The sequence below is a fragment of the Mytilus californianus genome, unplaced genomic scaffold (assembly GCF_021869535.1).
Source record: "Mytilus californianus isolate M0D057914Y unplaced genomic scaffold, xbMytCali1.0.p SCAF_1, whole genome shotgun sequence".
In the NCBI taxonomy this organism is placed as follows: domain Eukaryota; kingdom Metazoa; phylum Mollusca; class Bivalvia; order Mytilida; family Mytilidae; genus Mytilus; species Mytilus californianus.
The window spans coordinates 122,988,737-123,006,315 of record NW_026262581.1 but is presented as its reverse complement, the minus strand read 5'-3'; the positions used below and the strand labels follow the sequence as shown (position 1 = coordinate 123,006,315).

The 17,579-nt window shown below is 31.5% G+C and overlaps 2 protein-coding genes across 6 annotated transcripts in view; both read right to left on the bottom strand.

Moving 5' to 3' along the window:
• The window catches only part of LOC127712605 (ankyrin repeat domain-containing protein 29-like), a 262,060-nt gene that overhangs the window by 91,303 nt on the left and 153,178 nt on the right, over window positions 1-17,579 (bottom strand). The gene's annotated exons all lie outside the window — the stretch shown is intronic.
• The window catches only part of LOC127712345 (ELAV-like protein 1), a 32,659-nt gene continuing 26,218 nt past the window's right edge, over window positions 11,139-17,579 (bottom strand). For all 5 annotated transcript variants that reach the window (XM_052218751.1, XM_052218725.1, XM_052218742.1 and 2 more), the window contains exon 7: window positions 11,139-16,647. In XM_052218751.1, coding sequence (XP_052074711.1) covers window positions 16,299-16,647 — 349 coding nt within the window. In that variant the 3' untranslated portion in view covers window positions 11,139-16,298. The remainder of the gene's footprint in view (window positions 16,648-17,579) is intronic.

Below are 17,579 nucleotides of genomic sequence, written 5' to 3'. Positions count from 1 at the left end.
TTTTGTTATAGGTGTGTTTGATTTCACGTCATTAATTGAAAAGTGGAAATCACCGTTTACATGTATATGAATTTGTTTTGTGGGCCACATCAGTAAAAAAACTGATTTTTCTGGTGGCTCCCTTGTTTCACTTTTCAATGTTGACATTCTTTTCTTTTTAATAGTTGAACACGTTTAGCACATGCGTTATCCATCTCAAGCTAAGGGTCAAATTAAGGTTGCACGAATACGGATTCAAATGAAGTTGAATATTGACTTGCAAGTCAAGACTAGTACTACATTATTTTGACAAAATTGAACCAAACTGGCTGCTAATAGCGAAATAATATTATTTCAATATTCCGCTTTAGTCAAAGGTAGTCTGGAAGGGTAAGCAGATCCTGCTCCACATTTGGCACCTGTCGTGTTGCTCATGTAAGTACAAACCCGGTGATAAGTCTAATTCGGTATGTCACATTCGAGGAAAAGAGAACGGATTGGTGTGACGACAATTGTAAGTATACAACTAAACTTGTTCAAGTTAACATATTTTTATCTGAATTTAAGCATAATCCATTGAGCCAGACAGCTTATCTTCTTCAAATCGACTCATTTTTATCTGAAATTTGGTCATCATCCATCCATCCAGTCAGCTAACTCCTCCAAGATGACACATTTTTATCTTAATTAGAGCATCATCAATCCATCTTATTCCATTCGTATCATTTACATTTTCCAAGGATAACCAATTGTCGTCACCAAATGTCCAGTATATCAACTTTCAAAAATATATGCCGAATTAGGGTTTTGATCCAAATTTCGCGATTAATTTGTTTGGTTTAAGGAAGTTTACCATGAAGTTGTAGGCACAACAACTTGAAACTAAGTAATCATGTCAATTTTGATATAAACTTTTTATAATAATATAATTATATGCCAAAAAAAGGGATTTGACTCATATTTTTGCTGTTCACTGAAAATGTGAAAGTGCGAGAGCATGTTGCATAAAATGCATAAAAGAATACATAGAAAGATAATAGGCATCACTAAAATTATTGTGCAATACAACAAACTACATAAACAACCGACATTCGGTCCTCCATCGCCCGGAGAAAAGTCTACACATAAAGACAAACAACAACGAACAACACATTGCTAGATTGTCTGACTTGGTACAGGACAAAATGTTCTTATGTTAAACCAGTTTTACGTCCACACAACCCTCCTGTTTGCTTATCTAGAATATATGTCGTAAAGGTAAAACACACAATAAAAAACATGTACATCTTAGCTACGAACAGGTTGACAAATAACTTGAACAAGGAAATAAGATACCAGGGGCGGGTCCAGGTAAGGGCGTAATGGGCGTACGCCCCCCTTTTCAAAAAAAAAAAAAAAAAAAAAAAAAAAAAAAAAACTATCGTTATCTGCTTATATTGTATTGAATATGGCAATTTATCATATTCATTAATTAAACACATACTCTGATTTCTTTTTATACTGATTCCCCCATCCGATAGGTGACTTGGACACCTTTTTTAAACAACCAAAGCGGTAAGTAAATCTATACATGAAATGGTTGTTTTGTGTGACACTTCCCCAATGGCCATTCTACATCTACCCGGGGGATACTCGCTATATATATGATACCGGGTATGTTCCGACAAACGGGGTTGCATTTTCAGCTAAATTGTCTGAAATGGGATTAGGTTTTTTTCGCCTTGCATTGGAAGGGGTCAGATTTGACTATCTAGAACGGGGTATCATAAATATGAATACAATGTTACACTATTGTTTCAGATAAGGGTGAATGTTTGGTACCATTAAAACGTTTAAACCCGCTGCAACTGTTTGCACCTGTCCTAAGTCAGGAATCTGATGTTCAGTAGTTGTCGTTTGTTGATGTGGTTCATAAGTGTTTCTCGTTTCTTATATAGATTAGACCGTTGGTTTTCCCGTTTGAATGGTTTTACACTAGTAATTTTTAGGGCCCTTTATAGCTTGCTGTTCGGTGTGAGCCAAGGCTCCGTGTTGAAGACCGTACTTTGACCTATAATGGTTTACTTTTATAAATTGTGACTTGGATGGAGAGTTGTCTCATTGGCACTCATACCACATCTTTTTATATCTACTAAATTGAAAACAACGTTCAAACCTATGATTGCGTTGGATAAAAACCGCAATTTTTATACGTGTGCATGCAAAACAAATTTCTTGGTAAAGGGGTCTAAATACAGCACAAACAACATTTTCCAAAAGACCAAAACAGTGAAAAAGTATATTTTAACAAAACGGGTATATCAAAAGTTCAGAAAAAGCTATCGTTAAAGATTTATTTTTCATTTTTCATGCCCATTTCATATAACCTTTTAACTGAATTTACAACTTCTTCCAAAGATTTGATATCCACATGTTAATCAATACATAATTTGAATGATCTGAAGGCAGACTATTTTCACCAATTTGTCTATCATGGAGTCTGTTATAATACTTCATAATTTGATGCTAAATTGTTGAAATCCAGGAGCTTCTGACCTTCCCCATGAACCCTATTCCAGGGCAACCGGAATTACGCCTCCCGTTCATAAAATCCTGGCCTAGGACTATTGAAATGTAAAGTAACGCCCTATACCCTAGAATTTGGAATTTCTCGTTATTGGTCTACTGCTGTTAAGATCCATCCAATCATTTTTTATATACCATAGACAATTAATGGAGAGAATTCGGCATAAAAAATATCCAACCTTGACACTTTAACTATAAAATATACATGCTCCAAGTCAGGAACCGTTACATTAGTGCATTTCACATTTATTTTATGTTTTTTAGCCAAAAAAAGGTCCAAAAAATTTTCGCCTCGCTCCGCTCGGCAAAAGATTGTATTCTACGCCCCCTCTTTCAAATATCCTGGAAATGCCCCTGGATACGGCGCATAATTCAGACTTCAGGGTCAAAATGTGAAACCAGTTTTTCATGCACACACACCCTTTTACCTATCTAGAAAAAAAAAACACATAATGAAAAACCTGCACTGCTAACAGGTTTCGTGAAGCCTGATCATGAAATTTAATTGCAATCACGATTTGTGTTTCCTTGTTCCTTGTTTTGTATTATATTTCAGTTTCAAAATTTCAATTTGTACCAATAGCCATAAAAATAGATAATATTGACTGTCATTAAAATTTATTAGATTTATCAAGCTGAATTCATTTTGGATAAATACATTCAGCATATCAAATAAACTTTGAATTTTCAACATTAAGTACATCACCAGAAGTTTTTGTCGAGCAGCTGATATTTCATAATATTAATATCATGAAAAATCTGATAATTGATTTAGCGGATTATATTTGCGTTGTTTTTTTCATGACATAAACATCAACATATTTGACGTCATAAAACCGTGATGTTATAAGTTATCCCGGCTTAATATATTTCTCGGATTTGGATTGGCTAATGACTGTCGTTGAAATACCCATAGCCCCGGGTGTTTCTAACCCATACACCCGGGCGGTGCTACCCATTACCCCGAGTAACTTCATGCACGGTTTCCTTAGTTCCGTGGTTGTTCCAAGTGAAAATTTGAATTCTGTAGATTATCCATGATGTCTATAAAACTTTTATAAACATTAAAAAAAACGTTGTTTTCACGTTACACTTTGTCCCCGAATTTTTCCTTAAAATCGCCCGATTCGGACTTAGACTGGGGATAAATTCGTTATCTACTTTCACATCCGTAGATATGGATATTCAAACATCCTGAAGTACCCCAGTACATCCTAACGGCTTTATTAATGCCTTTCATAGATACTAAGGGGTTGGAATTAGAATACGCTTCGTACAAAATGTGTTTCTGTCAACGCTTTTACACCCCAAAAAAATATGAAATGAAACATTCAATTTTTAAATACACATGTTTCATTGCAGTCCACTATAATAAGAGTCGAATGATTTGACCAGTTGACAATCGTTCGACGCCTTATTCATGTTGGTGAGGGTTGGTGGATTTCAAATAAAGGAAAACCTATAAAATAGATAAAAAAGGGGAACATGCTTCACTGGAAATCAATATGCAGCATATGACAGTTATTGAATCAATTACAATTATGTAGATCAGCATTCACAATTATGTTAACGGACTGACACGTTTGACATATGATTTTGCAGTGTAGAAATCTATATTCATCGATCATATATAGGGATCGGCAAATAGATTTATTATTTCCCAAGATCTTAATTCCTATTATGTAAATTTCGCACCGTGAAGTTGAAAAACGTCACCGTCCGTTCATTAGGTGCAATTTTCCTATCTTTGTCGCCATTTTATTGACTTTAGAATGCAAGGTTTTCAACAAAACCATTAGTGCGTGGTACAACATAGGAATTAGTAAAGTATCATGGGAGGAAATCTTTTTTCTGGTCATATTTCTGTTGGGTTTCATTAGCCTCAACGGAAGCTTAAAATAATTACAACTGCAATTTCCTACCAATTAAATCGAAATTAAACATTTTAATATCAATTTTGATATTGAATTGTATTATAGTCAGTTATAAAACTTTACGTTACAAAACTTTAGAAATAACTGTCCATGTCTACTTTGATCAAGAAAGGGGATTTGAAGCTACGGAATCTATATTTTCTATTTTTGTCACCGTTAATCAGCAGATTAAATAAAGCGATACGATACTATGAAGTGAAATAAAAGCAATTGTTTGAGTGCTGATATTAATCAACTTTATTACAGAATCTTGACATATCTAAAAATTACAACACTCTATAAAACTGATGACGGCATTCTACCACTTACAACAATTTAGACAATGAACGTTTTAACAACCAATGTCATTTTTTAAAACATTCCGTTTCAACCAAATTTACACAGAAGATTTACTATTCAATCAGCGAAAGACCTGTTTGTTAATACTTCCATGGTTCAACCATCCAAATAAAGTGGTTTATGAATGAGAAGCATTTTTTTTGGTACGTTGGGCAGTGGTAAGATGTCAGCTGGAATTCTAATAAAATGACAAAAAGTATAACAAAAATACCGAGCTCCAAGGTAAATTAAAAAAGCGGAAGTCCGTAAAAACTGACAAAATCAAACGTTATCAACCAATTAACGGAACGAGTGAAAAACAACCGTCATATTCCTGACTTGGTACAGACATTTTTCGAAGAAAATGGTGTGTTAAACCTGGTTTTATAGAAAGTATTTCAATTGTTTATAATTCTGTAATATTGACCAAATTGGGCGAGCAATTGAGTATAGATGTGTTGATTGCCAATGAGGCAACTCTCGCCAAAGTTAAACATAAATAAGATAGAAGATGGAGACAGCTCTCTCACAAGCAAGAATTTATTACTACATCTGGTATGTAGCTGGTTAAAAAATAATGAATGTAGACCGAAATGCTTTATTACTTCGATGCAAATTGAACAGATATGGTCTCCCATCTATCTTCGGTCACCAATATCACCTCGGATAGACAATAGATATGATGCAGTCAGTCAAATATTCAAGTGAATTGACACAGTAATTTATTAAATTGAAGTATTCTAAACACTGCATCTGACGTGTTCTTTTCGACTGAAAACCAAATCTTTTGTTTAATATACTAAGTCTATTCATGTCAATCTGTCCAGTCCAAAGAATGCTTTAAACTTTGCTGGTATTTTTCATCATAAGAAAAAGATTGAGGCTATAGACTGACCCCTTCAAATAAACTAATATATTTATTAGACAAATCATTACTTAATAACACGGAATCAAGTAGAATATAAACCACACAAGTCTTTTAATTAGATATGCAGCTGTTAAAAGCATACTTTATTTAATTGCAGATAGTTATATATGGTTGTGGAAACTTGACACGACAAGATCGCGGCTTTTAAGTGGATGCATCTCGTTGCTTTTATCTCATCCAAAGAAAACGTTCTCAGCTTTATGGGTTTTTGGCACGAATACTGGAAATGAAAATTGTTTCAAATGGGAAAGCCATTATAGTTGTAAGAACCAACCATACTAATTCTTCTAGAAATCATGACGTTTGTTTATTGATACAAACTACATCTCTGAAGGTGTTTTGTTTGTATGTTTTGTCAATTTTAGGGGGAAAGTATGAAGATGAATTCGACATGGTTACATCACAGAATTTGTAATTTGGCGAACGTTCAGCGTCATTAAAGGACATTAACAGTAGAGAATACAGATGTATGTACTTGTGTACAAAGACAACTCTCAACTCTGATAATTAATATAAGTAATTTCACATTTTTATTTTAGTAACATATAGTTGTTCATTAATGCAGCCAGAGACATATGATACAATTGTATTATATGTCTCTAATGCAGCTTGCTTATGTCTGTTAGTGTTTTTTTGTGTTGCGATTTGATATAATTTTCTATTATAAACAGACGATTAAATTTTTATCTGTTTGGGTTTTTTGTGTTGCGATTTGATATAATTTTCTATTATAAAAAGACGATTAAATTTTTATGTTTGGGTTTTTTTTGTGTTGCGATTTGATATAATTTTCCAGTATGAACAGACGATTAAATTTTTAACTCAGATAGTGTTTCCCTTCCATACACAGGCAACAATTGCTCCTAACACTGGCATAAGATTTTTCCCAAATAAAAATTGTGACTTTTGTACATAACTGTGGTGTGCGAAAAAAGGGGACTATGAAGCGAAAATTAGAACTTGCCTTAATTGAACTGTTGAAGTTATACCCAGTAGCTTGTTTTGGACGTTTCCTCAAAATTTAAGATGCGTGTAAATACATAAAAAAATAGCTCATCTGCAGATAATGTAACAGTTTAACAGGAAAAAGATTACAAGGTATATTGTTTTGACAGTTCGTCTGACCGGCTGTCAGTCAGTGGAGTTAGTTTCCGAATAAGTTATAAATGCGCCTTTTAAAAAATGAATTCTCAAGATTTTGAAAGTTATGTTTTTTTTCCTGTAAAAAGGAGAAATACATCAATCGACAAAATTTACAGATCTTAAATTTAATTTACCGATGAATATCAAAGCAATTAATTGAAATAAAATATGTGTTGAAACCACTGTAGCATGGACTGGTGTTATTTTTCATTCTTTTCAGATCTGTAAATGTTTGTCATCATCGCTCAATTTTTAGTATATCAAGACAGATTCCCTCGATAAAATCAGCATTTCTTAAGTAGATTATAGTAGAGTTTCTTTAGGGATTTAAGTTTTTTTTTCTTCTTCCACTACAAACCTATTTCTGTTGTTAGTTTCTGTATGGTATTTGTAATATATTTTCTTCTCTTAATTTAAAATATAAAAAAATAGATTTTGCTCGTTCTTTAATCAGCTGACCTATTAACCTATTATTACTTATTTTGTGCATAAATTTCTAAATTCTCATTTCGATTTGACATTAATTGTCAACAGACTATCTTTATTATGATCTAAACCATTAAAAAATAAGTAAAAGTTGGTACTGCCTGAATCGCATATATTTAGAGAAAGCAAAACGTGTGCCATGTATGGTCTCACGGTCCTGTGTTTCAAGGGTGCCAAATGGTATGAATAAAGAGACTTAGAAAACATTTACTTATATCAGTAATTTTTCAACTGTAGCAAATGTGTTACAATTCATAATGGTATACTGGATTATAGTAGTCTCAGGTATACTCGAGTAATCTACAACACGACTATATGCTCCTAATTTTTTTTCTGAGAGTATAAAAAGTAATTTATCTAGAAAGCGAAATTGTTATTAATACTTTCTCCAAAATATCAATACACAGAAAAAAAAGCCTTGGGGCATTCCCCTTAAAAAAAGGATTCCAAGACCCTGGCTACTGGCTAGTACGCCACGTCTGGAAGCACACGCTGTGTCATCTTGCTAAATTAATATGTATATATATATATTCAAAAAGATTTTATTCCCCCTTTAAAATTGAACAAGGGTCTCCTTTACCCTGGCTATAAAACCAGATCTGGAGGCACATGCTCAATGAAACGTTCCAGAAAAATTACAAAACAGATTTAAGAGATTTCATCTAGAAAGCAACTTTCTCCTCCTTTGCTATCTCTAAACACTTAAGCATGTGACCATGGCCTTGGACTGAAAATCTACAGGATTATTTCTAAACATAAGTTTAATCTAAAACCAAAAAGGAAATAAGTAACCATCAGGAAACTATTGTTTTTCTTTAAAAAAACCCGAACTTTTAACAACAGCCAACTTGAACTTTGACCCAAAAAGCAATAAGCTTCTCCCCCCGATATATCCTTCATCGGTATAAGTATTGTTTCAATTAAGCAAGGAAGCCTTTCATAACTATCTGGAAAGCATTTTCCAAAAAACATAAATGTTTTTTTTTTAGTAACAATTGCATTGAACTTTGACCTGTTCACCAAAAATCATTCGGATTCTTTCCTACCATCTTTCAAATTAAAGGGAGTTCTGAACTTCATACAGTTTTACGTTGAATTGCCCATTTGTTATTTTGATAAAACAAATAATTTTGCCATAAAACAGTGAAATTTGTTTGAATTATAGATGTTCATAAATGAAAAACAAGAGGCTCTCAAGAGCCTGAATCGCTCACCTGTAATTTTTTTTGCTTAAATCTTTGATCAATGATTATTTTTGCTTTTCAATATATATTAATGAGTGGCTTAAAAATGCCATTTAAATGTTAATTGTATCTGTCATATTTTCTTCAAAAGCAAATAAATGCATTTTACCCATATGTTCCTTTTGAGCCATAGTGTCTATGTTGCTTGACAAGGAAATAAAATACAAAATTTATACTAGATTCATTTGAGAAGATTTTTAAAGTTAAAAAACATAAACAACTTGTGTAAAATTGTCCTTAAAGGGCAATAACTCCTTAAGGGGTCAATTGACAATTTTGGTCATATTAAAAACTTTTTTGTAGAACTTACTTTGCTGAACGTTTTTGCTGTTTACAGTTTATCTTTATCTCCAATAATATTCTAGATAATAACCAAAAACTGCAAAATTTCCTTAAAATAACCAATTTAGTGGCAGCAACCGAACAATGGGTTGTTCGGTTTGTCTGAAAATTTCAGGGCTGATAGATCTTGACCTTTTAAACATTTTTATCCCATGTCAGATTTGCTCTAAATGCTTTAGTTTCTGAGATAAAAGCCAAAAACTGCATTTGACCCCTATGTTCTATTTTTAGCCATGGTGGCCATGTTTGTTGATGGATCAAAAATTCGGATACAATTCATAAACTAGATTCCTAAAGGAACATTCATTTACAGTTAAGAAGTATTAGGCACAATAGTTTCAGAGGAGAAGATTTTTAAATGTTAGCAAACTTGATGAACAAATTGTGTAAAATTGTCTTTAAAGGGCAATAACTCCTTAAGCGATCAATTGACAATTTTGGTCATATTAACTTTTTTGTAGATCTTACTTTGTTGAACATTATTGCTTTTACAGTTTATATTTATCTATGATAATATTCAAGATAATAACAAAAAACTGCAAAATTTCCTTAAAACTACCAATTTAGTGGCAGCAACCCAACAATGGGTTGTTCGATTTGTCTGAAAATTTCAGGGCTGATAGACCTTGACCAATTGAATAATTTTATCCTGTCAGATTTGCTCTAAAAGCTTTAGTTTTTGAGATATAAGCCAAAAACTGCATTTGACCCCTATGTTCTATTTTTAGCCATGGCGGCCATGTTAATTGTTTGTCAATGGATCAAAACTTCGGATACAATTTATAGACTAAATACCCTAAGGAACATTTAGTTAAAGTTTTAAGGTATTTGGCCCAGTAGTTTCAGAGGAGAAGATTTTTAAATGTTTGCAAACTTGATGAACAAATTGTGCAAGATTGTCTTTATAGGGCAATAACTCCTTAAGGGGTCAATTGACAATTTTGGTCATTTTACTTTTTAGTAGATCTTACTTTGCTGAACATTATAGCTGCTTACAGTTTATAAATATCTATAATAATATTCAAAATAATAACAAAAAACTGCAAAACTTCCTTAAAATAACCAATTTAGTGGCAGCAACACAACAATGGGTTGTTTTATTCGTCTGAAAATTTCAGGGCTGATAGATCTTGTCCAATTGAACAATTTTACCCCTGTCAGATTTGCTCTAAAAGCTTTAGTTTTTGAGATATAAGCCAAAAACTGCATTTGCCCCCTATGTTCTATTTTTAGCCATGATGGCCATGTTTGTCGATGGATCAAAATTTCGGATACAATTTATAAAGAAATACCCTAAGGAACATTTAGTTAAAGTTTGAAGGTATTTGGCCCAGTAGTTTCAGAGGAGAAGATTTTTGAAATAGTTTACGACGACAGACGACGACAACGGACGCCAAGTGATGGCATAAGCTCACATGGTGCCCTTTGGGCCCCTGTGAGCTAATAAAGTAACATATTAGCCATTTTATTTCCCCTAAAAACCATATTGAATGTTTTAAATGCCTAACATATTAAATTTGTTCATCTATATTGAACAAATTTACAAGGTTCTTTAATTGTCATTTTTTTAATAAAAGAAAGCTTAAACATTTTATTGTTAATAAAAAATTCTTTCCGATGTTCAGAAAAATTTGGAAATAAACAAATATTTTCCTGCTTCACTTGAAAATTAAAAAAAATTTCTTTTGATACTCATTCGATTGGTAGTTTTGTTCAATGTTTTAGTTTTCCAATTTTTTGGCCTGTGATCAGAATTTGTTATTTTGACATCACCATAAACAAAACTTGTAACAGCTGGACTTTGAACACACATTATTGCGTAAAGTTACTTCCCCTGAAACTGCATCAACCTCCCTTTAGCAAGGGAAACTCAAGTCATCTGAGAAGCATTTATAATATTTATTAAAAATCTATTTGTAGTAAGTGAACCTTTAGCTTTAACCTATCAACCCCAAAATCAATAGGCTTTGTCCCCTTTGTATCATGTATCTGTTTAAGTTTAGTTCCAATTAAGCAAGGTGAATTCAAATTACCTTCCTGATAGCTTTTGTTTCTGACAGATAATTTACTAATCCAATACTGCAGGTGATATTGAAGGTGGTCTCCAACCTACAGTAAACTGGAGTTTTATTCCAGCAGCATTTGCAGCGTTTCGAACTCAGGATATTCTTTGAAAACACATTAAAAAAAGTCCAATAGTTACATCAAACAAATTTATTTAAAATTTTATTTATAATCATCACATGTAATAAAAGTACAAATATTGCATTACAACCAACTACATAATAACGTTTACAACCAACAAGCCAGCGCCTGCAATATAGCCATGACGCTGGGCAACCAACATTATTGATCAGGCTATCTATATATAAAATGTTATAGATAAAGACCTGATCTTTGACTATGTTTATTCCAAATTGAACACAGGGACTAAACAAATGCAAAGCAATGTCAAAAGCACACAAAAAGCCAATCAACAGAAATTAAACTGTACATACATGTATGTGTTGTCAGTCACATGTCACGGTATCATAGTAGGCAGTCATTACACTATCCCTCAGGTTCAGATTTTAAACCATAGAAAACCAAATTACAATAGTGATTGTTATAAAGTAAAATATCAAAGTCTGTAGTATGATAAAAATGTATATATTATTGCACTTTAAATTATCAATCCTGACTAGAAAAGCATGTATACATTTTGAGTAGTAATTCATTGAGACAAAACATAAAACCAGGACTTCCATGTTTTCATTGTTTACATGCTTGGAGCATTTTTCTGTAAATAACATATTTGAACATATACATACATTCTTTACAAAGGGAGTAGTGAGTTTTGGCTTTTCTATATGGATAAGAATTCTTCACAAACATTTTACTTGTAAACAAATTTATTATGGGTTTTTTTTCTCTCCAAATTGTTATTATCATGGCTGTTTTTATATTGTAAACTAAACTGTTAAGTGTTGATGCACTTCACTTCTTATTCCTTCTGAAATCTCATTAAAAACCAAATCTCACTACTGCAATCTGAGACATGGTTTTGAGCATGGACATATATGAGATCAATAAAACTGTCATGGGACTTGCTGGTTTTGGTAAATATAAATATGGTTTTGGTAGGGAACATGTTATCACAGATAAAAGATTATGGTTTTGACATAGTATATGTATTATAAAATGGTTATCTATTTTGTTCACAAGTATTTATGAAGATATTTTACAGATATGTATTTTCTTAGAATATATGTTGTATAAGAACCCCCTTTCTTCAAACTGAGAAGATATCATTGACTGCAGAGCTGAAGTTGTCTTACATCTTTAGGACAATTAAGTTTCTATCGTGGTATTTCTATGTTCAGGTTAGATCAATGTGACCAGTACAACTAAAAATGTGCAAGACCTTTGGAATTTTTATTGTGTACACTGCCTTCAAAGTGATCCCTGATAATAGACATCTTTCTTTCTTACTACTGCTAGACATCCGACAAACTGAAGAATGAAAAGACAGTCAAGCATTATTTTTCCCCTTATTTTTCTGAAAGAATGCATATGGAACTTTATTCAGTTATTCGAAAGAACAAACCTGAAATGATTCACTGATCTTAGCAGGTAAATTATTTAGCAAGAATCTCAGTTGAAGACAATTGTGTATGTTACAGTATATGAGGTAGGATAAGGATAATGTCCAGACTAGAATCAACCTGACAACACATATGATGTACAACACTAATTAGATATATGAAAAATGAAGAAAAATGAAGGTGCTCTTTTGAAGGCATATATGAATCACTTTGAAATTATACTAAATAGTAACCACTGCATGGTTCTTTTATCAGCTAATGCTTGAATTCAGAATATCGTTTAATGATATTTTCTTTTAGGATTTATCCATCTATATTTGGAATTATATTTAATTTTTATACTAGAACTGACTATGTATGACTGCTTGTATGTAAATTATATGTGTGTGTTATAACTTATAGATTATACCCTATTTAATGTAGAAAATAGATTGAAATAATACCTGCATCAAAAGGGAAAAACATCTTACCTTGCAAATTTGTACTTCAAAAAATAAAGTTAAGCCCTTCAAAAGAGCAGCTACAACATGAAACAAAACAACAAACAATGGAACAAGTAATGAAAAAAGTCAAAAAAGATAAAAAAATTCACAAAAGTTTGAAAAACTCTAACATTAGATTGCTAATAACAATCTGAAAAGAAATATGTAATGAAACCGAAAATTTTCTACTGTTGTGCACACGTCATGTGTAATACATAATAGGTGGGTTTTGTTAATTGTTTTCAAACAATCATAACTTTTGTCAATTGATTCTTCACGTTCCGTGTAGACATTTATTTGGCAGTAGGCACAAATTTCAAACGTTTACCCAATCTCGATGATCAAACACTAACTGACCACAAATAAACTCATTAACACTAGTGCTTGGCACACAATTTCTGACCTATCATCCCATAGTTATCTTTCTAAAAAAATCATTGGTCAATGAAAATGTAAAAAATGTAAATATTGCTTTTATCATTAACAATAAGCGATTCTAAACAAGTTCATATGAATTCGACATCACATAAAAATGTAAAATTGCCATATAAGTTTTCACAAATACAGAACTGTATGGGTAAAAATTGCATATATATCTTAAGTATAAAATATTTATTTCATCTTTGCTTGATGAAGAATAAATTAAGAAGTGGAAGTTTTTTTAAAATTGCCAGAATGGCAAAAATATACTTCAATCAAAACAGAAATATTTCAAAGAACATGGTCAACCCTCACAGGGTCCCTGTCAAGCTTAAATCAGGCAATGTCTGTAATGTTTGATTAAAACATCGATGAGATGTAAATTGTTCCCATAAATCCATTCAAAATTTATACCATAAATATTAAAAATTCTTTGTGAAAAGTGCCCCGAACTGTGACAGGAATATTTACATCAAAAGGGGCAATATAAAGGAACCTTTCACAAAGAGTTATAACAATAAAAACACACTTTTTGTGAAAGATTTCCTGAGGAATGTTTTAATGATTTGCAAAAATATGAGCATTTATAATGAGTGCCCCAAAAGACATCAAATAAGATGGATTGTATAAAAAGTTAATCTTTTTATTAAAGAAATCAAACATGTAAAAATGTCAGGTACTTCTTGTTTTAAAAACTTTCAAACATATACAGATATTGTAAAACATGGAACCCTAAACACAACATTTAAAAATGTTCAAAAATTTATACCTTTTCAACAACTGGAAGATCAATTTGGCATCTGATGCAATACATGGTTTTATCAAATCTCTATTTCAACCATGGAAAAAAAGTCAGCAGATTTTGAATGATTTCTAACAATGTCTCTTCCTGAAACTATGGTAAATTGGAAAAAAGGGTTCACAGAAATCAATAAAAAAAGAACTAAGACGAAGAAAAAGAAAAATATTGTGCCAACATATTCTGAGACCTGATAAGTCCCAGTTTAAGGTGCTAGTGAACTGAAAATTCTGGCAAACATATTCATTGAAATGATAAAACATCACTCCCAAAATAAATAAATGCAAAATCAAAAGTCATGACTGCTTGAATTAAATAACAAAAACCATTCACCAAAAACACATCTTAAAAGTTAACATTCTTCTTTAATCTATCTATCAAGACTAATTTTCAATTAAAAACTACCATTTATATTTAATTCTGATTCTAACCAATCATTGGCAATGTGTGTTTGGTGAAAAATAAAAAAACAGAATACATATATACTGAACCAAACTTTTTTTGTGGAAAATTTAAGACAGCATTCGTGTGCAGCAGTGTATATAACAAAGAGCAAAACAATAATTGAGAAAACTAAAGCAAATATTCATGCAACAGACAGAAATTCACCAACCATTTCAGGCTCGACACAGATATATTCATTTTACATATAGAAACTGTTTTCTACTGTTATAAACTTGATTTCAAAAATTAGTTTAATCTTTTAACCATAAATAAATAAAAACAGTAAACACACATGTTGTTTTATATCTTTCATACCTGACTGAATAGATTTTTTTTCTCTATTTGGTCAATTGTTGAAAACAGTTTCTATGAATGTAAAATAAATGAGTTTTTATCTTATATTTCTATTCGTATAATTCTAAATTACTGTAATAAACAATGGACCTAGGGCCCAATTCTATACCTAATGAAAAGTAAACAACCGACAAACAATAAATAATATCTGAAAAAATTACTTCACCACAGAACACCAATTTATGGGATAACAACAAAAATGAAATCTTAATAATCAATTATATAACTTAATAAGTATTAAATAATATCAACATCCATGGTTTTGTCAATAAATAAATAATAATATACTTGGATTATGTCATGTCTCGAGGCATTTATTTGTTCTCTGAGCTCTCCATGTGCATTTGAAAAAATAATAACAAATTCTGAGATTCTTTGAGTTATATACGGGATAAAAATCCATATGAATAATGTATAAACAAATCATCTAAAATGGTGGAAAATTGGTTTTAAAAGTAGATATAAAATCACACTAACAGTTGCCTTTAGTATCATTGTCCTCACAATTCTCAATATTATAAATCTGGCTAAATTCAGAATTTTCAAAATTTAAGAATGAAATACACTTAACTAAAAATCGGACAGTACTTGATAATAATTGATTAAAAAAAAACCAACACTATTTATTACCATAAAATCATAATTTCCGCTTTGTTTCAAGAATTAAAAATTTATACAATTAATTGTGTTTTTTTTTCTGTAAAAATATCTATGCTACTCCAAATTAAACCCTTCTTACTGAAGGTAAAACATAAAACCAGGATAAAAATGTTCAATGCTGGATTTCACTGATCCATGTAAACTTAAAACATTAAATGAGTACTTCTCAAGAGATTCAAATAAATAAAAGTCAAAATTAAAGAAAAATTATTTTTTTTTATAAATTGTTATACAAGGCCAATGTGATCTAGTTGTTACACTATCACTCACCAATTAATAGCTAACATCGTAAAATAATTTCCTTATAAAGAAAATTCTTTAGATTTCATTCCAAATGTGAATTTAATTCATTAACATCATAATCAAATTACTATAAAAGGATACACAGAACGATGGATTCAAAGTGATGGCAACTATTGGTCCTAGTCTTAATACCAGGAGCAAAAAAAAAAAAAACTGTTTGGCAACTTCAGAAGTGAACTGGAAAATTTCTCATGATTGTTAATAATATTTATGCACTATTTTGTGGAGAATATAAATATGACTAGATCAAACTCCTCAATCTAATCCTGTCCGGAATGACTGAGTAATATAGCACTATTTTCTTCCATCATCCTTACATTTTACATTTGTTGGTTTTGAACGACACCTGAAGAACACGATTTCCCAAAGCAAAGCCATTTAAACTCTGGATAGCTACTAATGCTTCATCATAGTTTGTCATGGTAACAAATCCAAATCCTTTACATTTCTGTGTTTGGAAGTCGCGAATCACTTTAACATTCTGTACTGCTCCAAAAGGACCAAACAACTGCCATAATGTGCTGTCTTCAGTTTCTGGCGCCAAGTTGTATACAAACAAACACCATCCTGCTCCATTTATAGTGTTACCAGTTGTGGCTGTGGCTGCTGTGGGAATGATTGTGTTGGCTCCTAAAATAGATCCTGTGTCCATAGGAGAAAACCTGAAATAAACAAGTACTTTTAATCTGATTTCTTAAATGAACAATTCACATTTTCTGTTAAATTTACTCATATCAATAATATTATCCTGGTTTGAGTGTAATGGAATAAAAGTTCCTATACGATATATCCATTAAGTCACAAAATATACTTTAGTTCTAATCATTCCATGCTTTTTATTTTGATGACAGATCAAATGTATATATGAACAGTAAATAAAGTACATTAATTTCCATCTAACACAATAAAGAAAATGGTCTTCTTCAGTCATTTCTCCTTATCAATTAAAGAATGAAATTAACAACTGTCAAGATATTCAAAGCACTGATTTTTGTTCCATGCTAAATGCTCATTGTGACTTTGTTTTTGCTCTATGCTAAAGGCTCATTGTGACTTTGTTTTTGTTCCATGCTAGATGCTCATTGTGACTTTGTTTTTGCTCCATGCTAAAGGCTAATTGTGACTTTGTGATGCAAAACAACAACTGTTCCTTTGCTTTGGGTTTTTTCAATTGTTTTGAGGGATTTTATGTCATGAATTAATTTACCATAGCCCTTCTTTTCCATGTCTAGACAATTCAAATAAACTGCATTTTTTTTCTTTTTAATTGCAATTACTATTTTCACTGTTTAAAAATAAACTGACTAAAATTGGATGCAATTAAACTTGCAGAAAGCTAATAACTATGTTTTGAATAAATATCGTCTGAGTTATATTCCATTTTGTTGTTTACTTAATGAAGGCAACAATGATCATATTGTTCAAGTGTTGATTACAGATCCCACAAGTCACTTAAATGTTTCCATGTGAAATTATTTATACTGCATCATAATAAATATATGACGAATACATTTCAATTGCAAATTTGCATTAAATGTTTTTTCAAACAATTAATACATCATGTTGATGCATTCACAATTTTTTAGTCTAGAAT